We start from the raw sequence: 25,467 nt of genomic DNA, 5'->3' as shown, positions 1-25,467 counted from the left end.
TAGATCACCTAGTCTAACCTCCATTACAGTTTTACAAGGCAGAGAGCTCCTAACATTCCACTTTGCAGGCAACAAAAGCAAGACAGAGGAGGTAAGTTACTTGTTCTAACTCAAAGGCTGTGAATCCTGTAGCTTTCAAAACACTCTGCCATATATTTTTATTGCTGCACTTAATAACTTATGTTGGGGCCAGTGCTGTGGTGTAGCAAGTTAAAGTGCCAGCCTGTAGCACCAGCATCCCATACGGGCGCTGGTTCGAGTCCCGGCTGCTCCACTTCTGATCTAGCTCCATTCTGTTGCACCTGGAAAAGCACCAGAAGATGGCCCAAGTGCTTGGACCCCTGTACCTACGTAGGAGACTTGGAAGAAGGTCCTGGTTCCTTGCTTCGGTCTGACCCAACTCCAGCCATTGCAGCCATTTGGGGAGTGATGGAAGATATCTCTAATTCTGCCTTTCAAATAAAATAAATATATTTAAAAAAAAACTATATTGCCATTTATTGTGAGGCTCTCTTATTTTTTCATCTTTGTATCCCCATTACTTGAAGGGGTATCTCAAGCCTCTGGCATTGGGTCATGGCAGAAGTCCCCAACTGCGATCAGCTGAGCCAGCTGATCTCATGAACCTGGCACTGAAGAGTCACTGGGTGGTCTAGGATGCAAGTAAAAGAAAGACAGCAGGCATTTGCAGTCAGTTCTAGGAAACAGCTCCTTATCTGAACCCAGGACAAGAGGAACATCATGCCACAACTAAGAAACTCCACAAACTGAGTTAAGAGTTGGAAACCAAAACTCTAAAGGCAAAACGAAAGAGAGAGCATCCAGGAGCAGCCCCCGTTTTTGGCCGAGGAAAGGTTCACACTTGAGACTTGGCTCCTCGTGAGTCGGTGAGGAGATGCACAGCGACGGAGTCCGGGCAGCTGAATCACAGCCGTGGGCAGTGGGTGCTGGAGCACTCGTTATGGACGCACCCCTGTGAACCGCACCTGCCTCCCGCAGCGCATCTGAATCCTACTCTTCAGGCCACTGTGTGACCCCAGGCAGGTGCTGCGACCTCTCAGAACACCTCAGGATGCACAACTTTAAAGCAAGCATCATCAAAGAAACCAAATATTATAGGGTTCTTCTGGGAATTAAATGACCTCTATGAGTCAAATGCTTAGCCAAGTGGCTGGTACACACTATGGGTCCAGTGAACATGAGCTTTTATTCTTCCTGCCTGTCAAGCAATGTCATCGGCAGAGAACCGGAAGTCTGTAAGGTGCAGAATCCCAAATACCCGTCACCTTCACCTCTGGGCATCAACAGCTTTCACTGAATGAATGAATGAGTGGCAAAGAGGCTCATACGCTTCTGTTGAAGGAGAGCCACTGGAATGGTAATCAGAAGTAAGGCTTAAATGTCAAGAGGACTAGCGCAGTAAACTCTAATTTAGTATTCTATTAATGAGATTGTCGCAGTACAGACATCCACCGTGTGTTCATAATAATCAGTCTGAGGCATTGTCTAAACCCTTTTGTGTTTCAGGAACTGTCAGTGATTAAATTGTATTCAATGAAGTTTTAACACTGAGTGTACAGTACTGCATTCAAATGCTTTAGAAACGGGAAACCCATGTAGAGCATAAGTGACGATGAATTCGCTGGGATACTCTGTTCACACGTCTGTCCCCACACAGCATGGTACCCGGTCACATTCCCGTTTCCTGCTAGACTATGAACAGCTCTTCTGCCTAGCACTTTCATATCCCTAGTGCCTGGGGCATATTCATGCTTAGTAAATATTTGCCAATGAAGTCAACACCGGCTGTTGCTTCATGACCACACCAGATCATAGTTTTTAGTCCAACAACATATTCTTCTGGTCAATTTATATTTCTATAACATAATTAAAAAAAAAAAAAAACCTCAAGGTGATTTAAATACAAATTCCCAACACTTTACAGGTATACTTCATGAAAATTCTTGAAAGCCTTAAATGACTCAACAGAAGTCAGTTTAAACTGGAAGCCCAAAGAATATGAAAAATCCTTTTTAATTTACATGGCTTCTAACACAATGCGATAAGATTTTCTTAAAAGAAACTATTAAATGGGCCGGTGTTGTGGTGTAGTAGGTTAGTCTTTTACCCATGGTGCTGGCATCCCATGTGGGCACTGGTTCGGATCCTGGCTGCTCCACTTCCAATCTGGCTCTCTGCTGGTGCACCTGGGAAAGCAGTGGAACATGTTCCAAGTGCTCTGCCCCCTGTACTCATGTGGGAGATCCAAGGGAGCCTCCTGGCTTTGGCTCTGGCCGTTACAGCCATTTAGGGAGTGAACCAGTGGATGGAAGACAACCCCCCCCCCCCCCCGTAACTCCGTGTCTCAAATAAATAAATAAATAAGATGGTGGTACCTGCTCAAAAGAAAGAACACAGGAGGAAAAAAGGATGGGGATATGTTGGGGGGAAAGGTGAGGGTCAAACATGACCTTCGATCCCTACTTTAGACCATATGAAAATGGCACTGGGCTTAGCAACCTGCTCTGGACTCACGTCAGAAAGAAAATGGACTGAAAAAGGAAGCAGTGGGCAGCTTGTTGTCTCGTGTTTCGAGGGGAGCACTCTGGCAATCAGGCAGCGTGCTGAGAAGGCAGGTCTGACTCAGGAGGGCTCCATCGTGGAGCCCACTCTTGAGCTGCACCCTCCATCCGGGCACCCGAAGCTGAAGACGATACAAACCCAGGCAGGGAAGGTGACTTTCAAGGTGGAAGTGTCCCCTTCATCCTGTGGGAGGGGGCTGGGAATCTGCACCCCAGGAGAGATGCTAAAGACAAATGCCCACTATTCACAACTCTGCCTGGGGTCAGCTCCATTTTCCTGGTTTGCAAGTTGGACTGGGGGTAGGGGCCAGCAGAATTCTGGTAGAGGACACTCTGATTCGGTCCCATGGGGAGACGTCTCCTGAGGTCAGGGCCAGCACTCATGATGTATGGTGGCCAGGAAACAGCTCCATAAAGCGAACGTTTCCTACCTCTCTGCATTTTCTGAGGATTCAATGAGACACTTTAGAGCATTTAACACTCTACCAGGAACACAGGCGCTGATAAGTGGTTACTATTATTTCAGTGATATGTACCACCAGCAATAAAAATCAATTCCTATGGAAAATTTTCACAGACCATCGTAAACAATCACAACTCTGCTGAAATCTGTAAGAGCCACTCACAACACAACAGAGAAGAATCTGTTCACCTTTTAGATATATCACGCTAGAAGTTACTGTGGCAACAATTCCAGATCTTTCCAATGCCGAGCAACCATAATCTTAGGACATTTAAAACACACCCGTGCGCACTGAGTCTAACAATCTCATCCATTAAATATGGCCTTCCTGTCCTCTTAGGACGGGACAGCTCCCCAGAGATGTGCATCTCCCTTATCAGCTTTCCCCTTCTCTCTTCATCTCATAGCAACCACAGGGCTGAGCACTCTTGGTCTTCTTAATTTTTGGATGACAAAAGCATGTTTATCAAAGCAAGAGAGTCCTGAAACAAAAGAATAAGGAAACCCAGGTGGAAGGGCTCTTCCTCCAGGATTAAAAGCCAAAGTTTAATATTAAATAAGAGAGCACCGCAAATATGAATCAGGAATGGCACCAGTCTATCACCTAGACTAACTATTCTACTGAAGAGACAATAAATATTTAAGAGACCCAAGCACATACAACTGGTGTGATGAGGTAACAGATAACTAAGAGAAGCAAAGGAAACCACCTTTACAAAAATACCAAAGCACAGCTTCACATAAGACACAGGTCTGCCTCCAGACACTGAGCCGGGGCAATCTATAACTGGGAGGTAATGGGTGTATCACATGTTCTTGCATCAGAATAATGTGGAATAAGACAACTTGAGGTGGCCTCGGCAATACTTCTGTATCAGAATTTTGTTTTATACTGGGAATGCAGACAATTTTTCTGAGCACAGTGGCACTCAACAGTGGCACCAGAATTCTGGTGTTCTGCTGTTGGAAGTAAATAATACAGAAAATGATTTGTCTCCACAGATATTTTCTTGTTTTGTTTTAATTATATAACATTTTCTTACATTTTTGGCATTTGCTACTTCTTGGTTGCACGCTCCAGAAGAGCTGACAAAATGAACAAGTATAAAAACAGTCTTTCACTGAGCTTAGTTTGCTAATAAGTTTTTCGTTGTTTTGCTGGTCTTGTTTGAGTGTATAATTTTGGATTCTAAGTGAGGGAAAACTTTAATCATGTACACGCATTGCTTTTATTTAAAATTAAAGAGAAGAGTAAAAGAAACATTTTTATGTCCCAGAAAGTGAAATTAACTTTGTTGGTCTCAGTCCCACCCCACAACCCTCCTTTAGAGTATCCACACCATTTGTCCCATATGTGCCTGCTGTAGAATTCTGGGAGCAAAAGCATCTTAACTGCTGTGTCCAAGGCCTGATACAATTTTTAATTATTTAAAAAGCAAATAATGGCTGGCGCCACAGCTCAATAGGCTAATCCTCCACCTGTGGCGCCGGCACACTGTGTTCTAGTCCCGGTCGGGGCGCTGGATTCTGTCCCGGTTGCCCCTCTTCCAGGCCAGCTCCCTGCTGTGGCCCGGGAGTGCAGTGGAGGATGGCCCAAGTGCCTGGGCCCTGCACCCGCATGGGAGACCAGGGAAGCACCTGGCTCCTAGCTTTGGATCAGTGCGGTGCGCCGGCCACGGCAGCCATTGGAGGGCAAACCAACGGTAAAGGAAGACCTCTCTCTCTCTCTCTCTCTCTCTCACTGTCCACTCTGCCTTTCAAAAAAAAAGGCAAATAAAAGAACATTTTCTTTATTTATTTTAAAGTTTTAGAACAGAGAAGGAGAGACAGATCTTCTCATCAGCTGGTTCACTTCCCAGATGGCTGCATTGGCCAGCACTGGGCCAGGCAGAAGCTAGGAGCTTCTTCCAGGTCTCCTATGTGGGTTGCCATTAGCAGGGAGTTGGACTAGAAGTGGAGCAGCTGGGTCTTGAACAGGTGCCCATATGTGATGCCTGCATTGCAGGTGGCGGCTTTACCTGCTATGCCACAATGCTGGCTCCAAGAAATCTTAACTGAGCAGGTTTTTGTCCATTTCTCATATCGATATCAGTAGAGTACAATGAACTAAGGATGAAAATTGACATTTCACTACAAACTTCAATGCTTTCCTTCTATTAATGTGTGTTTGAGTATGAAACACGGTCATTCCCCCCCCCCCCCCTTTTTTAAAAAAAGGTTGTTCTCCAGCAATTTTGGAATATGGAACTTTGGCTTTTTATTCTTCTTAATAGTTTCAGTAACTGACTTTCCTCTCTTCGAATCTGCATTACTTCTGTTCCTCAGAGATAGAAGAAGGACAGTCTTAATTTAGAAAACAAATTCCTAATTTTACATTGTAAAAGTAATCATTTAAAAAGAAAAATCCTTTTCATCCCCAACCCTATCCTAGTCATGGATAATCTGGTTTGATACAAGTCTATAAATAAATTTCTTTCTTCTCAAAAAAATTTATGAAACTTTATAAGAAATAGAGGTTTGAAAAATTGACCAAGAGAAACCCAAGTACCAGCCATGTTACTGCTACTGACACAGGCGCTCAGTGTTCCAGAATCATCGCTGCGGCCTCAGTGTCACCCTGCACGGGCTCCACCAGCCAGCCTGCCCAGAGTCCGCTTAGTCACTCTTTTCTTCTCCTTGATAGTGTCTGTATTCTGGCTTCAGCTCCCATGTGTTTTTGTGGATCCCTTTTACATTCTGAATACCAATTTCTTTCAAGATTTCCTTCAGGTAGCCCTAAAAACAAAAACGAAAACACCCAACAGATGAGATGACAAAGAAACCAAATTTAAAATAGCATGATCTACCAAAGCACATTTATGAGTAATAAAAATGATGATCCGAAAGCTTATTAATAAGATTTCTCTACAAACAAAACTGCCTTTTGATTCTTTCCGTGCAAAACATTAAGTGCATAAATTATTTACATGAAAGGGTTGGAACACCAGCAACTTGAAAACTTAGAAAACACAACCTCCCCTGAGTTTAGTGGCTGCAAGGACTCAGATCTTTGGGAAAGTAAAGCTCAAGGAAGCAAACACGTGACAGGTACCCAGAATGTTCAGCTCTCAGGGGGGCTCTCCAATGTGCTACCAGGCCACTTGTGTTTTCTGTGTAATGAGGAACACTGGGGTTCCTGCTTACTATTTGTGCACTGGCCAAGTTGATCAAGACAGGGTGAAGAGTAAGTATTGAGACCTACTACAATCCAGGGAGCTGCAGTGTTCCTGTGCGTGGCTCTTCCAAAGGGAAGAATCTGTGTTATGATACTTTAGGCCCCCTGAAATTTCAAGACATTCACCAAATGATCATCATATGTGGGGGTCTTCAAAAAGCTCATACAAAATGAATATTACAAACTGTGTGTGGGCTTCAAAATTTTGTGCACCGAAGTAAACTTACTTTTGAATTCCACTTCCACAAACTTATTGAAGTACCCTTGTGTTCACGGCAATGCTGGTCATATTCACTGTAAAAACCCCACCTTAGCTTGCCAGTGCCCAGGGCTGGAAAGTAAGGCCAGTATAAATCACACTACCTCCTTCCTGGGAAAGAACTGAAAAGTGGATTTTTTTCCCCTACAGAAACAACCCAACAATAAATTTTGTGTGTACGCTGCAAAGAAACAGTTACATAATGATGACTCATCCCATTGATGGAAGATTTAATTTCATTAATTGAAATCAGGCACTGATTAGAAAAATGGCTGAGACATTCTTGCCTAAAAAAATACTAGGGCAGTGTCCTTCTGATACAATGCTAGACTGCCTGCCTCAGAATGGCAAGCTTATGAAGTCAGTCCCACGTTGGGCCTAGGAATTTGCAGTGACTCACTTAATTACACTCGAGTTCTACCATGTCTGCTTTAAGGATCCTCCTAGCTCTGACACTCTGTAAGGACCGTGAGTCCTTGGCGTGTGGATCCAGTCTCCAAGCCTCAATACTGCTGGAGCAAACTTGTTACCAACAAAACCGAACGCCACCTGACACGGACTGCTGTGACGCTGTACAGTCCATAAGGTCCTTCAGTTAGGGGTAGGCTGTTACCTAGAAACCGTGCAGCCGACCTCCACTGTGAACTACGCAGGTCCCATTCCAGCAGCCAGGCAGCAGGTGGCAGCACTGCACCAAATGAACAATGGGTTTCCCAAGGCAGCTTGCCGGCCTCCCACACCTTTCTTCAGCCTGCTTCACTAGAGGGCCCATGTGAATGAGTAAGCACAAAGGCGCTTGAGACACCCAGGTAATACGCACGTCTGCCATCTGCCACTTCGAGTCACATTTTAAAAATGGGACACTGTTCACTTTCTAACTGAACAGGATTCATAAGTGGAAAATGTAGGGTTAGGCACAAACGACTCTCAGTGTAGGCGCCAAGACTGACATCTTTGTAAAATTCCACAGAATGGTCTATTGTAATACTGGCTAAGACCCTGTTGCACAATCACACAATTGTGGAGGTACTGCAGTGGGTCACACACAATAAGAACAATTGCTCAGAGCATACTGAGAGCCCAAGAGAAAAAGAGCTCTCGATCTCAAGTCTGGTGTGCTTGGCTATAATCTAGGCAGAGAAAATGAAAGGCCTAAAAAGAGTTAAAATCCAAACCATTAAGAAAGGTAAGTGTACAAATTCAGTGTCTTTCACCTTCATATGGTAATCTAGTACAGTGCTCAGAATAGATGTCACCTTTAACCCTTGCAGCAGTAAGAATGGATGAGCTCAAGTCTGTCCATTTGTGAAGTAGCATAACAAAATCAGGTTCACAGTGTCTAGTCATGGTATCTTACAGAATTTTGGGGAGAGGGGATCAAACACTTTGGATGTCTCAAACTGCAACCTAACTCCATGTTACCCTAACCAAATAAATTAGCTTAGCAAGGGAGCAGGCACAAAGCAACAGGAGATACAGTAATAATCTCAAGTCTCGCCTGTGATTGCCTTGGCAGGACCAGACCCAAAGACCTTCTGGGCCTCACACTGCCTGCGGGCTGGATGTTCTCCACCCTTGCTTTCAGACTAGGCTCAAATGTCATTTTCTCAGAGAAAATTTCCCTAACAGCTTCGCCCCTATTGTGGTGTGTGTTGCTCCTTGTGAATCTAAGTCTATTGGTATTTTAATTACGATTAATGCGACCATGCCTTGAGAGTACCAACTCCATTTTGAACTTCATATCACAAGCTGTCACTGGCCAAGCAGCTGGCTGACAGCAACGAGGCCTGCTACTTCACCCTGGCTGACTGACAGCTACACTGATAACTGTACTTTTTTCTCCAAGGCTGACAACTGGAAGTTAAGATCACACACTTTCTGGGGTAATAAATACTAGGGTCTTCAGCTCACTGTGACTCCATTCCATGCAAGCATTCACTCTGACAGGGAACTGGACATTGGAGGCTCTGCTGGAGTCAAAACCCCCTTACTTTGTGGCTGATGACTTGACAGCGTGACAGCATCTGGGACCACTGCGCATTACCTCGGGGGAGGGGGGTGAGTCTTCCCGTGCTATTTGGAAAATTGCCTCCACGGATGCATGGAGTTTACTTTGTTCCCAGCATTCCATGCTTGAGTAATTTCCTTTTACCTATTTCTGCCAACCTCTTCAATATTTTCCTTTTGCTTTATTTTTGTGTATTCTGCCTTTGTGCACATCACAATAAAAGGATAAATTCAGGAACCAGCTTTGGCCTCAACTGGCTTACCTAATGATTAAAGGGTAAAAGAACATAGCCCTTTTGGAAAAATTGTATCCTTGAGGCTGAAATTGTCCCCAGGTAGCAGCAAAACCAGGCAACCTTGGCTGGTTCAGCAACACAACCCTTTAGATTTATATTTCTCACTGTACATGCTGTAATGATATGACTTTTACCCTATAATATCATAATCCTTTATTCATATGGTTCTTTCTTCCCTCTGCATTATCGTGGAGCTTCAACATACCAATACAGAGGAAACAGGGTATGCTTAAGAATGACAAGGCAGCTCAGATGGATTGGGAGATGGGTGTGAGGGGAGATCACTTAGGTCTCCAGGAACAGACTATGTAAAATCTAGTTCTTTTTCTTTTTGGAACCCAGGTATTGACCCAGTTAGATGAAGAACTTACTGATTAAACTGTATTACCTGAATGTGAATTCCATTTATCACTAAATTCTGCATTACAGTGCTACAATGTTGCTGGAGACAAAGCCAACTGAGGGGAAATCTGAATGTAGACCTACCATATGACCCAGCCATCCCACCCGTGGGAATTCACCCAAGGGAAATGAAGTCAGCATATGAAAGAGTTATCTGTAACCCCATGTTTATTGCAGCTCAATTCACAATAGCTAAGAAATGAAATCAACCCAAATGTCCATCAGGTGAAGACTGGGTAAAGAAATTATGGGATATATACATCATGGAACACTACACAGCTTTAAAAAAAAAGAAATTCTGTCATTTGCAACAAAATGGATGAAACTGGAAAATACCATACTTAATGAAATAAGCCAGTCCCAAAAGGAGAAATGCCCTATGTTCTCCCTGATCTGTGATAACGGAGCACCTAAAACATAATCTATAGAAGTGAAATTAACACTCTGATAAGCAATGACTTTGAACAGCCCTTTGTCTTGACTGTTGAGGAACAGTTTTTTTTTTTTTTTTCATACAATTTGTTGAACTCTTTACTTAGCAGAGTTAATCTATGTGTATAAAGTTAACTGAAAATAGATATTAGTAAAAAAATAAGAATGAGAATAGGAGAGGAGGAAGAGGGGTGGGAGTGTAAGTGGGAGGGTGGGTACAGTGGGGAGAATCATTATATTCATAAAGTTGTATTTATGAAAAGCATGAAGTTTGTATTCCTTAAATAAAAAAGTTTTTGGGTGGGGGGAAGCCAACTAAGGGGACATTTTAAAAGATTCTACCAGGATTAAAAAAATTAATTGGTGGGAGCGGCTTGAGATATCATCCCATGCCAGCAGAGAATACCTCATCACCCCATGTCAGCAGGAAGTAGCTCTAAAGACAGATCATCGGCCCTCTACCCCTCCTGGACTTTTGAAGCTAATGTAATCCCATACAACTGTTACTTTATAAAAAACAAAAGGGGGGAATGTTAGTAAAATGGTGTAGTCTTATCTATGGAGCAATCTACACCTTGGACGCCATTCTAGGCTCTAGCCCCTGCCACCATTACTGGAAGCCACATGACCACATGACCCAACCACAGGTGTCAGCTCCACCCATATCCTAATGGGATTCGCTGCTCCTACTTCCCTGCCCGCCCCCTGGCAAAGTTTTATGAGGACCTGTTCCTGAACACATGGCTCTCTCCCTCCCTGTCTCTCTTGCTTTCTCTCTTTTCCTTCTTTGTCCCTTTCCTCTGGTCTGTTGGGGTTCCCCCACCAATAAACCCTTTCCCTTAAAAAAAAAGATTAATTTGTGGGGCTAGTGCTCTCTCTTAAATGATGAATAAACCTTATTTTGAAAATAACGCAGAGAGCTGAAGCTGTGGCATAGTGGGTAAAGCTGCTGCCTGCAGTGCTGGCATCCCATGTGGGCACCAGTTCGAGTCCTGGGTGCTCTACTTCCAATCCAGCTCTCTGCTATGGCCTGGGAAAGCAGTAAAAGATGGCCCAAGTCCTTGGGCCCCTGCACCCACGTAGGAGACCTGGAAGAAGCTGCGGGCTCTTGGCTTCGGTTCTGGCTCTCTCTCTCCCCACCCCCATAACTCTGTCTTTCAAATAAATAAATACATTTTTTAAAAAATCAAAGGAAAGGAGATTTTATTGGTAATGGCATTTTCAGATTAAATATAAGTTCTGTGGCCTATTACTTGATTGAAAATTAAGTAAATATACAAATCTTATCTGTAAATAAATACCTAGTTTCGTTTACTGGATACCTGTCTCAGGTAGTGCTCTTATCTATATAATAACTTAAGGAAAATCTTGACTCAATAGGTTATATTACTAAAGTCACCACAAATTTTACCTCAATCTGAAAAAAGTAAAGATGAAAAAAGAAAAGGGTTGAAACAAACCACTTAAAAAGGTTAAGGGTGGGGCCGGCGCTGTGGTGTAGCCAGTAAAGCCATCGCCTACAGTGCCAGCATCCCATATGGGCAACAGTTCAAGTCCCAGCTGCTCCACTTGCGATCCAGCTCTCTGCTGTGGCCTAGGAAAGCAGCAGAAAATGGCCCAAATCCTTGGGCCCCGGCACCCGTGTGGGAGACCCTGAAAAAGCTTCTGGCTCCTGGCTTCAGATCAGCACAGCTCTGGCCATTGCAGCCAACTGGGGTGTGAACCAGCGGATGGAAGACCCCCCCCCCCGCCTCTGCCTATCTGTAACTCTGCCTTTTAAATAAGTAAATAAATCTTTTTTTAAAAAAAAGATAAAGGGAAAATGTTTTTCTAATAGATTAGTTATTAGAATCTCTTATTTAAAAGAAAGTATTAAAATTTCATAAATATGCTGCAATTTTACCCACTTACATTCAACACGGTTAATAATTTATTTTAGTAAGACAGTTCATATTCTAAAACTTTTAATTAAGGCTCTGCTTCAGAAGTTATCAAATAATTATTTTTTGAAACAAAAGTCTCAAAAAGGGCTGTCATTAATTAATATGCTCTTGGGGAAACTGGTCATCTTTTTAGTAGTACCAATCAAACTATAATTTTGCAGTCACAGGAAGAACTGAAAGAGAATATATGAACAAAATGATAGATTTCTTTTTTTTACAGAGGGAGAAAGGAATTAATTGGGAAAGCAAGCTCACGTGAGCACAGAGTATTCTCATAAAGCAGCAGCACTCATACCCCCCTCCTTGGCTCAGGAATGGCCGCACAGCCCCTTCCGGTCACTGAAAATCCTTCTGGGGCTTTTACTAGGATAATCCAGACATTCTCTGTTTTCTGAGGAGTTTCTAGTGAGGTGTTTCAGGGGGCCACTTTGGCTACCACATGGCAAGAACCTGACTAAATTAAAGACAACAAACAAAAAAGACGAGAAGATAAGCCAAGATGTGTACAGATGGGAAGGGCAGTTCTAACTAAAAGGTATTAGTAGCTAGATCCAGCCAGTGCTAAAGCTAGGTACATTCCTGAACTTCCCAGCTACCCAAGTCAACAACAGAATATATCTTTAACTTTCTATTTTTTAATAGAAGGAATGCTCAGTATCTCAAATTCCCTAGCTATTTTATTCTTTATAAGAGCAGTGTTCCTGTATTTTACTGATTCCAAATTCTGCTTCAAGTCTTTACTTAGGCCTCTCTGGAAACAAACTGAAATTAGATTAATACCACTTATTATTGCTGATATAGCAGTGTAACCGTTTTATTTATTGAAAGCCTACCTTGCAAATAAGCATTATTGGGAATTATTTCAAGCTGGGGAACTTAAAATATGAACACCAAATTGTGCCTAGTTTTCCCTGCTGATGTGAACCTACTCTACATAAAAAGCCTAAGAATTGTTCAATTACACATTCTGAATTTAAAGATGATACACTGTACTGACATGATGGGGGACCACTGATCTAGAAAGGATCATCAATAATTAAAGCTAAATTTTCCTGAATCCTGACCTGACACTGGAGAGAGCACAAGGAAAGTAGGAGGCTCAGTTATAATCAGAGCTGATTTTCAACGACACTTTTAATAGAAATGTATGGTTACAGTAAACTGGTCCATGGGAGCCACGTGAGAGAACAGTGTGTCAGGGCTCAGAGTAGTCTTGGTAGTTTGGTGTTTCCATGGGAGCAATTAGACAAAGTTTGAATGGTTTGTCCTTTCAAAGGAAATGCAGCGTATGCTTCATATTTGGTTTTCCAGATATAACAAAATGTGAAGAAAGATTAGATACAGCACATTCAAGGTTAAAGATCAAAGAGTAAAAAGGAGAATTAATAGGCTTCCTCTGATCTTTCATTTTAGAGGGGAAACAAAGCCGAAAGTTAAGCCTTATAAAATACCCCTTTAAACAGATACCACAGCAGTTATCAAGGCTTAGCCTTTTCAAATTGGCTCATTTGTCCTTGATCAGTAAGTTTAATGCTTTCTGGTTGCTTATGCAAGTCACATACTGGCAAATACAGAGGAAAGGATAGGCCCTAAGGACAGCACCTCTAATCAATTTGTTTGTTGTAGGAATGGAGATCTGTGGTAAGAAGTAATATAGAAAGCAAATGAAAAATCAAGAGATATTTCACTTTGTGTTTCTATGGGGGTGCAAACTGTTGAAAGCTTTACTTAATGTATACTAAACTGATCTTCTGTTAAAAAAAAAAAAAGAAGAAGAAGAAGAAGAAGAAATTATCAATTCCCAACTTGACTCTCACTGGGATTAAACATGACAATAGGTCTGATCTGATTTCATCATCATTTAAAAAATCATCTATTATTTTTCACTTTATGTTTCTGTGTGGGAGCAAACTGTTGAAATCTTTACTTAATGTATGCTAAACTGATCTTCTGTAGATAAAGAGAATCGAAAATGAATCTTGATGTGAATGGAAGGGGAGAGGGAGTGGGAGAGGGGAGGGTTGCGGGTGGGAGGGACGTTATGAGGGGGAAGCCATTGTAATCCATAAGCTGTACTTTGGAAATTTATATTCATTAAATAAAAGCTAAAAAAAAAATCAAGAGAATATTTCCATTCACTCAAAATGTCAAAAATGACATTACAAAGGTCAGAAAGCAGATGGCATTTGTATGGCTAGTAACAAAGATGTGTTAAAGTGATAGCTTCATGGTTAGAAACTTATCAAAAGGGGCACTGGGTACCATCAGAAAATGAAACACTACTGCATGAGTAGGCCACTAAATGCACACACTACAGAACTGGCAGACTTCCCTTCTTCCCTTATCCACGGGGCTTAAACATCTAACACTATCACCAATAAATACTAGTAAAGTACTTTGTAGCTGACAAAGTATCTTCCACCAACATTAATTATCACAAGGGTCTGATAAACAGGTACTATATTTCTGTAATTTTATATGATAAATGTATAATTTGAACATATCAGCAAATGTTATGTCAAGAACACCACCTGTTAAGTGAATTAAATATATAAATAACATTTTGAACATATTTGAGTACTTTGTCCAGTGCTATTTGGCCAAACTGTAGGGTTGGGATTCGAACTGAGATATCATTACTCTAAATGCAGTGTTCGTCCCATTTACCAGGAAGTCCCCTTTTCTGGATCATTGCTCTTCATACTAGAACGGCCTCCTTCATGTCTCTTGGTATTGCTCAGACTAAAATGAAATTAGCAGGGAGATACTGATGACCAGTAGTACAGACGCACTTGGGTCCTGTGAACCTTTCCAAGGCAACAGTTACCTACTCAGAAAAAGAGCTAGGCTTTGGTCATTTTCTTTCTATGTCAATGGGTTTTGTCAACTCAGTTAAAATGTAAGAAGGAAGTAGGGAGTAGGGAGATGAAACAGGAGAGGGGGAGAATCAAAGATTTAGAGCTGAAAGGGATCACATAAATTGTCTGGTCCAACTCCCTAATTTCAGGAATGCGAGTGATTTCCCCAGATCCCGGGCAGGAAAACATCAGGACTGAAAACCATGCCCACCATCCTGCCCTTCCTTCAGGACTTGGTAACTCTAGCCCTAGCCTAGCGAAGGCATTCTGTACTTTCTCGATACTGGCACTTTGATCCTGAACCCCACCATAAAAGACACAAGGCTTGTCAAAATCCAACTGAAGAAAATCTGCTGGTCCTTGGAGTCTGAGCATTTTCTTTTTTCAAAGCAATTCATTCCATATTTACAGTATTTCTACTATTTATGCTGTGGGGCACCACAATATTTACAGAGAACATGCAGTTCTGCCCAAGAATCTTCTACTTGCTAAGGCAACAGAGCCTCTAAACAACGGAACCATTATAAGACAGTTCAGTTTTCAGTCCAGTGGTCCTCCATGAGAATCTAACACAGACATCAATTTGCTCCCTGCTAAATCCACACATTTTTCCCCATATTCAGAAAGTTAACTGATTCTCTGAAGTCCAGCCATGAGCATGAGCTAAGCAGCTCTACTGTAAGAGATTCACCAAATGCCACCATATAAAAATTAGAGACAAAACAGAGACATTCAAGGAATCCTTTTTCTTTCAGTGCAAAAATGAACAGATTTTGCATCCCATTAAGACAAAGAAACTGTTTATCCTTATATCATCTGCCTGTCCCTCTACAAATGCTCATTTCTCCTTTCCTAATTTTTTTGTGCTTTATTCCATAAGAATGTGTTGTGTGCTTTCAGAGTTTCTGGAATGGCCTTTCCATGTAGATATGTTTATACACATGCATGCCCACACACCCAACAACAAACTTCATTAAAATCAGAAAAAACACAGCTCAGCTAATGAATTATTCTATTTCAAATTTTTTATCTAGCTTGAAATGCTGTTTTGTGAGGCTTTGATGCCAAAGGGAGTGAAGTCATTAAGACGAGTTATAATACTGTAGCAGGAGCACTTTCTTCTTATTATTTTTTTAAAAAAAGTATTTAGATCTTTTGAAATTTAAATGAATTTCCTAGTAAAAAATGAAAGCTTGATGCATAATAAACACGTTAGGCTTAATGTCAAGGACAAGTGAAAGGAAGATAGTTCCTTTTCTTCATATGGAATTGTTGAAATTAAATGTGCTTGAAATCTAAAATAGTGGAGCTCATGCTACCACAAAAAGGCTGCATATGAGACAAGTTTTCTGAACGTTGTCACTTGCAGTGGTGAATGGGAACTTAATCATGTTTGTCAGATGCATTTCTTTCTGCTAACAACAAGTTACCGGAGGACACACTCAGAGAATGAACCCAAACATGTACATACCACAGGTTGTTTTGTGATGTCCACCAGGTCCTTCAGGTTGTAGTATTGGTGCTTCTCAAACGCTGAAAACAGCATGTCTAAAACTTGCTGCTTATCAGCTCGAGCTCGTTTCCCATCTTCTTTCTTTTTCCTTTCATATTCAATCTACACGCAAAAAGTAAAGGAAAAAAGGCATCACTTCAGGGCTCACTCTGAAACACAAGCATTCTCTTCTCAGCTCTCTAACCACTATTAGAATTGAAGTTTGCAGGCAGGCAGCACAACCAGGGGCCCTTGTTGCTCCAAGGGTTCCCCAAGCCTTCAAGGCTCTGCAGCAATAATAATGCTGATCTGTACACTATTTTCTTTATTTCTTAAAGCTTTTTGTAATGCATCTATTTCCCCCCATGGGAAGTTTGCTTTGCCAAGACTGTATCAACTCAGTGTGACTAACTGGTCAGTTCGTGGTGATCAGAAACTCTCAATTGCAGTTTTTTTATTTTTTGATTAACCAAATACAATAAAAATACTTCATCCATGGATGAAGTCTGGTTGGTAACATCTCTCAAATGTGAGATTCTTAAGGGCAGGTCGGTCATGGGACAGGTTCTTTGGGGAGTGAAAAATTCAGGAAGTACTGACAGTAAGGAAAGGAAGGGGCAGTGACCCACGGTACTCATCTTGACCCCACTCAGCTTCCTTAAATTTGTCTCTTCAAAAATAAATAAAAAATTTAAGCTAACAACCTCAAGGGATAAATATATACTCAGCACTCAGACACAAGACCCTTTTCTGAAATCCCATTTTTACCTTGAAGCTTCCTGTGGCCTCTAAATTCAGCAGTATAAAGCACTTGTGTGTGTGTGTGTATAGCTATTATATGTTTACTTCCATCACTGATTTTCAATCTACCATCAGTGACCACAGATCACTATATAACCAACTGCACAAAAATAAATGTCAATTCAAAAAGCACTTTAAATTTGGTTTTCAGATACTAATTTTTATAATCCCCCCAAATCCATCATACATAGATACACACACACACACACACATATACTGCGTGGGTTCAAGTTCCAGCTGCTCCACTTCCAATCCAGCTCTTTGCTAATATGCCTGGGAAACCAGCAGAAGATGGCCCAGGTGCTTGGACCCTGACACCCACGTGGGTAACCTGGATGGAGTTCCAGATTCCTGGCTTCAGCCTGGCCCAGCTTTGGCCATTGTAGCCATTTGGGGAGTGAAGCAGTAGACGGAAGATTGATATGTGTGTGTATGTGTGTGTGTGTGTGTGTGTGTATCTCTAACTCTGCCTTTCAAAAAATAAATAAATCTTTAAGAAAAAAAGGAAACAATATTCCTTGGAGAAACTTAAGTTCTAGAAATTTAATCCTATATTAAAACAGAACAACACTTTAACATCTTTACTATGAGATAACCTACAGAAAAGACTCTTAAAACAAAATTTTTATAATACAGCATTAGTTAAATCTTTTGTGACAAGGGCTACGATAGGCTTATAATTCAAATTCTCTGTGGTATCAGATAAGTAGTTCTAATGAATACATAAGTATAAAATATGACTTAAATTATTTCCATAGTTATTAAATTTTTAACACCTGATTTTATACTTATGACAAAACTAATTTCCCTGAGGTAACTTTTCTTTTGTAAACTAAGTGGTATGTAACTTGTAATCTTTTCTTTCAATGTGATTTTGACAAAGATAACATGTCTTTTTAAAACTATGATTATTTATTTGAGAGACACAAAGAGAGACACAGAGGGCTCCCATCTACGGTTTCACTCCCCAAATGCCTGCAACAGGCTTAGCTCAGGTCAAAGCCAGGAGCTGGGAAACTCAATCCAGGTCTCCCATGTGGGAGGCAGGATTTCAACTGCTTGAGCCATTACCACTGCCTCCCAGGCAGTGGTATCAGGCAGCTGGAGTCAGGAGCTGGAGCCAGATATTGCACCCAGGTACTTTTGCTATGGAAAGCCAATTTTCCAACTGGTATCATAACCTTCAGGCCAAATACCTGCCCCAAATGGTAATCTTAATATCATACTCACAACTTGCCACTATAAATAAAATTAATTGTACATATAAACTATGATATGAAGTAGTTTAGGACAGACTGGTTTTGATCTCTCAACTATTTTCTTACTGGTACACAGGCATTGTAAGGAAATGATACTCAAAGCAGTCAGATACTTAAAATGATGTAACCAATACAAAATATTAGTAAGATAGTTATTGGGCTAGAAAAGCTATTATATGTTTACTTCCATCACTGATTTTCAATCTACCATCAGTGACCACAGATCACTATATAACCAACTGCACAAAAATAAATGTCAATTCAAAAAGCACTTTAAATTTGGTTTTCAGATACTAATTTTTATAATCCCCCCAAATCCATCATACACATTAGCTTTACTTCCACAATAGAAAATAAATTATTCAAGACTAAAATGCAACCAAATGATGGAAATCTATTGTGCATGTTGTACTGAGTTGTTCAACTGTCACTACTGAAACCTTAATCACTGATTAACATTATAAATGCCACCCACTACCAATTAAAATCTTATAATTCAGATGTCTGTACATTTCTAGATTGTTGTTTGCAGAAATACTTTGATCGTTTTGTCAAGGCAGTCTCTGTGAAGGCTTTTATTTTAACTTTTGATATATGTCAGCCTTGAAAATCAGGGTTTTGCATTTTAAATTGTTATGAAAGATTTCTCCCCCACCCCCTCAACCAATGCTTATATTTATGCTTAGTGTGTCATTCTCCCTTGGGAAGAAATAAATTCTTTCGAATCGGTCAGTCCTTGGTATGCAAATTCAAATGGACAATGCCATATGTGTAGTACACATTTATTCCACACAACAATACACAAGCATTGCTGAAAAGCCTTTCTGATCAGGTCCTGCAGGACCCACTTTAATCAGAAAAATTCAAAATTCACACATATAACTTATCTATATAAACAACTTTTCTTTCTAGTTGCTGGAGATTTACCTCAAGATTCTATGTAATAATTCTATTCAAACAGTCGTTCTCTAAGTAAGCTTAGCTAATTCTCTGTCAATCTCTGATCATAACCCAAAACAACCAAAGTGAATTAACTTTGTCTTCTGGATGCTTCGTTTTTAAATGTACTGCACACTGAGACAGCTTTGAACCAGCAATGGCTAATACAACTTAAGGTATACTAACCACAAAGGTCAAGGCTAATACGACTTAAGGTATACTAACCACAAAGGTCAGGGTTACTGTGCCAGTTATTTGTAACTAGCCTTCAGCGGCAGCCACTGTGGAGGTGACAGCAAGGGGCCTGCAGGATGCACTTCTAAGATTCCACTGCTAACTAATGTCCAGCCCTGAGAGCAGAGGGAAAGCAGAAAGAAGAGAGTTTTCCTTTTGCGGATTAGCAGGAGCACCTCCCACCGTGGCAGCCTCCTGATCTCTGATAACCAAGTTTCTTGTGCCTGTTGCACGCTAGTCCTTCCATTTCGCGTTCATCACTCATGCGTAAACGAGTCCCCACACTAGACCCTTTTTAAGTATCTATAGAGTTGTTTGGTTTCTATGACAGACAATTGATTCATCATTAAAACCAGAAATGACAAGCTGTATTTAAAATGATATTAATAATTTCCTTTCTGCAAGAGCCAAGTTCTTATCAGGTCTGATCACATCATTCTTCTGTTTGACAGAATGATGAAAAGATCATTTTTGCAGAGAGGAATCAGTTTTCTACTTCCTGTTCACATTTATCTGCCTTATTCCCTATACTCATTTTTTGGAGAATAAGCTGATACGTAGTATAATCTGTAAATCCACCAAACCTAAAATGATGAAAACATGAGGGTACAATGATCAACGCTTCTGTGTTCTACAATTTCAACTCTTCTCAGAAAAGACTGACTAGTATAGGGACTGCATAAGGGTGCTGGGTTAATCCATATGGTAAACATCTTTATTTTTATTTATTTATTTAAAGGGAAGGTTTATTGTCGGATGGGGGGAAACCTGACAGGCCGGAAGGAGAGGGCGAGAGAGCAAGAGAGAGAGAAGAGAGCTTGTGTGCGGGAAGCAGGTCCTGTTATACCTTTGCAGGGGCCAGGGAAGTAGGAGCAGTGAACCCCATTAGGGTGAGGGTAGAGCTCATGTCTGTGGTTGGGCCATTTGGTCACCTGACTTCCAACAAGTCAGTCTGGGCATGAGGCCAATGGGTAAATATTTGTTTAAAGTTCATTTCTTTGCTTTAGTAGGGGGAAAAAAACAAGATAAACACAAGATCTAATAGTTTCCCCCTCTCACCCAGTGGGACCCCTTGTAAATCTTCTGATAACCTCATGATTTTCCAAAGTTTGCTTTCACTATTTCAAAGGATGGGGAAAGAGGCAAGCACTACGGTACAGCAAATTAAGCTGCTGCTTGCGACAGCACCCTGTTTCAGAGTGCAGGTTCCAGGCCCAGCTGCTCTGCTTCCAATACAGAATGAATGCTTTCTGAGTGATGAGTACAGTAGGTATCATATCCCACATAATTTTTTAGCTTAAGAGATAAACTTGAATTTAATGCTTAGAATAGCTCCAACCACAAAGTGGCAGCGCAGGAAAATTGAATATTTGGATATTCTCTCTGTTATATATACTTATATGTAAATTTATCTATGTGTCACAGGTGGGTGAAAATTCCTGGGGAAAATGCAAGGAGGATTATTTCTAATCAGATGTAGAGATAAAATTTTACAAATATATCTGAATTTTTTTACTTCCTATTTCTGGCAGTTTCTCTTTATTCTTATTCTGAAAACTGCATTCAAAGACCCTTAACTGTTAAAAAGAATTACTGGATTTCATGTTTATATGGCTCCTCCTTGCAAAACTTTGAAACATTTCAACATTACATTGAATTACATTTATCTAAAATCTTGAGCTAAGTCATTCTTGATGAACTATGTTGAAGTTTCTCAATATTTTAAAACTCAATGTTCCCTTCTAATAAATGTTTTAAAAAACTTATTTGAGTGGCATGTGCTGTGGTGCAGTGGGTTAAGCTGCGGCCTGCAGCACCAGCATCCCATATGGGCTCCAGTTCGAGTCCCAGCTGCTCCATTTCTGATCCAGCTCCCAGCTGATGTGCCTGGGAAAGCAGTGGAGGGTGACCCATAATCCTTGGGCCCCTGCACCCAAATAGGAGACCCAGAAAAAGCTCTTGGCTCCTGGCTTCAGCTTGGCTAAGACATTTGGGGAGTAAACCAGTAGGTGAAAGATCTTTCTTTTTCTCTGTAACTCTGCCTTTCAAATAAATAAATTAATCTCAATACTTCTTTCAGAGGCAGAAAGAGGGAGTGAGAGACATAACTATTAGAGTGTATGTTCCTAACCACTGACTCACCCCAACTGCCCACAGTGGCCAGGGCTGGATGGGGCCAAAGCCAGGAGCCAGGAGTGCTATCCAGATCCCCCACAGAAGTGGCAGGAATCTCATTACTCGAAACATCACTGCTACCTCTTGGGGTCTTGGCATCAGGAACTACAGCTGGGAATCTAATCCAGATACTCCAATGTTAGACATGGGCATTTTAATTGCTGGGCTAAATGCCCGTCCCTGAAAAAGTTTTACTGCTCTGCCCTCCCCTGGAGATTATTTTCTATGGGAATACCTTAGAATGGGTGGGGGTATTTCTGTAGCTTTCAAACACATCCAGTGTTACCATAACACCGATACAAAGAACAGTAGTAATCTTAAGACAATTGTGCTAGGGTCCTACCATGGCTGCCTCTTTCCTGGCTTTCTTCTCCTCATCTCAACAGGAGAAACTTACTGCTCAGCTGCAACTCAGGCAGCCACACGCTCACTGAGATAACACCAGCAATTCAAAGACATTTTATAAAGGAAAAATATCACTCGAGAGCCTACCATCCAAAAATAATGACTTACAATGCTCAACCCACACCTCAATTTTAGACATTTGTTCCTAATCTTTTCCTATCTTAAACAATAGAGGGAAACATTCATTGTATCTACTTTTGAGCACTAGTTTTATTACCGTAAATTGCTACGCAGAAGCTTGCTGGGCCAAAGGATATATCCTTTTATAGAGCTTTTGACATGGATTACTAAACTTCCCTCTGGGAAGCATCTACCTCTTCACAGCTTAGGGAGAGTGTGATGTTTCTTGTCCTCACCGTGATGAAAACTGGTAAGAGCAGAAACTTACACAGAAGTCCGAACCCTTAAGAGGAGGACAGAGTCAGGGAGCTACAAAAGCAGCACAGTAATGAAAAAGCAAAAGCAAAGGCAGCTAAGACCTGTACTACTTTGTTCCCTTTACTTCCACTTAGCTGCAGAAAGGTACAAGTATTCCCATCTAAGAGTGGAACAGACTAGAACAGAAGATAAAGAAATACATTTATTAGACAATAGGAAAATACCTTCCTGGGATTATCTGGCCCTGGTGGCTGCAACTCTCTTTGCTTGTCTTTTGTAGTTTACTTTTCCCTGAGGAACAGCCAGAGGCTATGTGGCTGAACTGTGACCTGCTTTGTTTAATCCACACAATAGAACAATTTTTAAATTTGAATGCCTAGGGAAGGGGCATGTGCACTCCAGCTCCCACAGTCCCTAACATTTACTCTCTTACATCCCAGCCTTCTGCACATCTTAGACACCTGCTTGGACCTACAGGCATTGGCATTTGCTACCTCTCAAAGAAAACTCAAGATCAATCTTAAAAGACTTTATTCCTTCCTAAATTCAGTATTAAAAGGAATCTTAGAAACCAAGTAGGACATAATTTATGCTTCATTTTACTTTTAGGCAACCATCACAATTTGCCTTATATTGTAGGTATTACACATTTAGCACTGCTAATTACAGCAACTCCACAGACAGTGGTTAGAGGTATGTCTCCAAAGGCAGACTGCTTGAGCCGAACATCTGGACTGGTTGATAACTGCCTGTGTGACCTTAGGTAAGCTACCTCTGTGTGTCTCCGTTAGCTCATCTGTAACATGAGGATAACAGTAGCTACTTTGCAGGGTTGGTATAAAGAGGAAAGTTAATTATTTATATGAAGCACCCAGAATGGCACCTGGCACAAAGTATACATGATGTGGACCATAAGTGTGTACATTATGTATTGTATAATACATATAGGATATGTAAAATTTACTTCAATGCTGCTACTTGGGATACCTATTTCCCATAAGGGAGTGCCAGTTCAAGTCCCAGATGCTCCACTTCCAATCCAACTTCCCGCCAGTATACCTGGGAAGGCAGCAGAAGATGACCCAATTACTTGGGTCACTGCTACTCATGAGGGAGACAGAGGTAGAGTTCCTTGCTTCCTGCTCTGGCCTGCCCCAGTCCTGGCTATTGTGGGCATTTGGGGAGTGAATTGGCATGTGGAAGACCCCCCGCCCCGATTTTATCTTTCAAATAAGTAAATAAATCTTTTAAAAATACTTGGGAAAATTAAAACCATGCAAAGCAATCTTAATAATCAATGGAAAAAATTACTATCTTATGACCTTTAAATTTTATTACCTAGTGTGGGTATTTGGCCTAATGGTTAAGACACAGGCTAGAGTACCTGATTCCAGTCCTGGCTCATGATTTCAGCTTCCTGCCAATGGGTACCCTGGGAACAGCAGGTAACAGCCCAAGTGGTTGTTCCCTGCCACCCATGCGGGAGACTTGGATTGAGTTCCTGGCTCCTGCCCAGCTCAGTCCTGGCTGTTGTGGGCATTTGGGCAGTGAATCATTGGATGAGTATGCTCTGTTTCTCAAATAAATATAAATTTCTCTCTCTTTCTCTCTCTCTCTCTCTCTCTCTCTCTCTCTCTCTCACACACACACACACACACACACACCCACACCCCTAGTTGTGGTGGTGGTGTCCAACCATTAAAAACTACTATAGTCAGTCCGGAAAGCAGAAAAATGAAAAATTGGTAAAATATTTACCCAAAATATGATTTAAACATTGAGACCACTGAGAATTAAAGTTTTTTTCTTTCTTTGGAAAACCTTCTCAAAAGTAGTTCAAACAATAGCTGCCTTCTTCTTACTGTGTAATCTACCATATAGAGCAAGCATTTTCCTGTGCTTAACAAACTGTCATATTCCATACTAAATCTGGATCAGGTGCTATAACTCCAGCACCTGACGGCACAATGCAGGACTGTTGGGATCTTTTCAAAACCTAAGCCTCTATGATATGGAAAAGAAAAAAGATACAACAGAATGAAGAGAGACATGCAAAAGACTTACATTGTACTGATGATTAGCAACAGGTTTGTAATTGGTTGTTACAATTTTATCCAGTTGTTGTGATAGCCTTACAGGTTTGGAAGATTCCTCTATTTGTAATCTGAAAAATAGAAGGGGTTATTAATACACTTGTTCAGTAGACTGGAACCTGAAGAGTTAGATATACAATTCTTTTTACTCAGTAAATATGAATTAATACATGAACAGGCAACTTCAGAAAAGGACATCCTGACCTTAACACAATACTTGAAAAAACACACCAGATTTAGATGATTATCATGTAGAAAAAAGGATGGTAAGCTAAAAATACAATGAATCCCCTTCTAACTCTACAATTTACTTCTTTTTTTTTTTTAAGATTTATTTATTTATTTGAAAGTCAGAGTTACACAGATAAGGAGAGGCAGAGAGAGAGAGAGAAAGAAAAGAGAAGAGGAGAGAGGAGAGAGGAGAGAGGAGAGAGGAGAGAGAAGAGGAGAGAGGAGAGAGGAGAGAGGAGAGAGGAGAGAGAAGAGAGAAGAGAGGAGAGAGGAGAGAGGAGAGAGGAGAGAGGAGAGAGGAGAGAGGAGAGAGGAGAGAGGAGAGAGTTTTTCCATCTGCTGGTTCACTCCCCAGCTGGCTGCAACGGCCAGAGCTGTGTTGCTCTAAAGCCAGGAGTCAGGAGCTTCTTCTGTGTATCCAATGCAGGTACAGGGGCCCAAGGACTTGGCCATCTTCTACTGCCTTCCCAGGCCATAGCAGAGAGCTGGATAGGAAGTGGAGCAGCCAGAACTCGAACTGGAACCCATACGGGATGCTGGCACTACAGGCAAAAAGCAGCTTTACCTACTATGCCACAGTGCCAGCCCCACAATTTACTTCTAATACTAAATTCTACAAGCAATTCTTAGCTACTAAAACCAAGAAGCTATGTAGTTTTAAATTCCTGGGGGAAAAACACAGGTAAAATTGAATTATTTCAAATTATATGGTCTTCAACTAATCAAGTTTTTAATTTAAAACTTCTATTTAGGGTAGACATTTGGACTACTGGCTAAGACACTGGTGAATGTGTCTGCATCCCTGTCAGAGTGCCTGGGTTTGATTTCTGGCGCCAGCAAATGATTGTTTAAGTGCCTGGGTCCCTACCACCCATTTGGGAGACCTGGACTGAGTTTCTGGCTCCTGGCTCTGGCCCCAGATCAGTCTAGACTCATTCAGGCATTTGGGGGAATCAATCAGCAGATAGGAGATCTCTCCCTCTCTCTCTCTCTTTCTCTAACAA

At 41.2% G+C, this 25,467-nt stretch overlaps 1 protein-coding gene across 1 annotated transcript in view; it reads right to left on the bottom strand.

The window, feature by feature from the left end:
- Window positions 1–4,255: 4,255 nt before the first annotated feature.
- GTF2F2 (general transcription factor IIF subunit 2) overlaps window positions 4,256–25,467 on the bottom strand; it is a 135,384-nt gene continuing 114,172 nt past the window's right edge. The window contains exons 6-8 of the mRNA XM_002712960.6: window positions 24,204–24,303; window positions 15,928–16,071; window positions 4,256–5,820 (exon numbers count right to left, since the gene is read on the bottom strand). Coding sequence (XP_002713006.1) covers window positions 5,701–5,820; window positions 15,928–16,071; window positions 24,204–24,303 — 364 coding nt within the window. The 3' untranslated portion in view covers window positions 4,256–5,700. The remainder of the gene's footprint in view (window positions 5,821–15,927; window positions 16,072–24,203; window positions 24,304–25,467) is intronic.

Source organism: Oryctolagus cuniculus, chromosome 9, assembly GCF_051225735.1.
Source record: "Oryctolagus cuniculus isolate XC-2025 breed Fujian yellow rabbit chromosome 9, ASM5122573v1, whole genome shotgun sequence".
In the NCBI taxonomy this organism is placed as follows: Eukaryota; Metazoa; Chordata; class Mammalia; order Lagomorpha; family Leporidae; genus Oryctolagus; species Oryctolagus cuniculus.
Note: the sequence above shows the minus strand (reverse complement) of the source record. Positions and strands in the feature narration are given on the sequence as shown.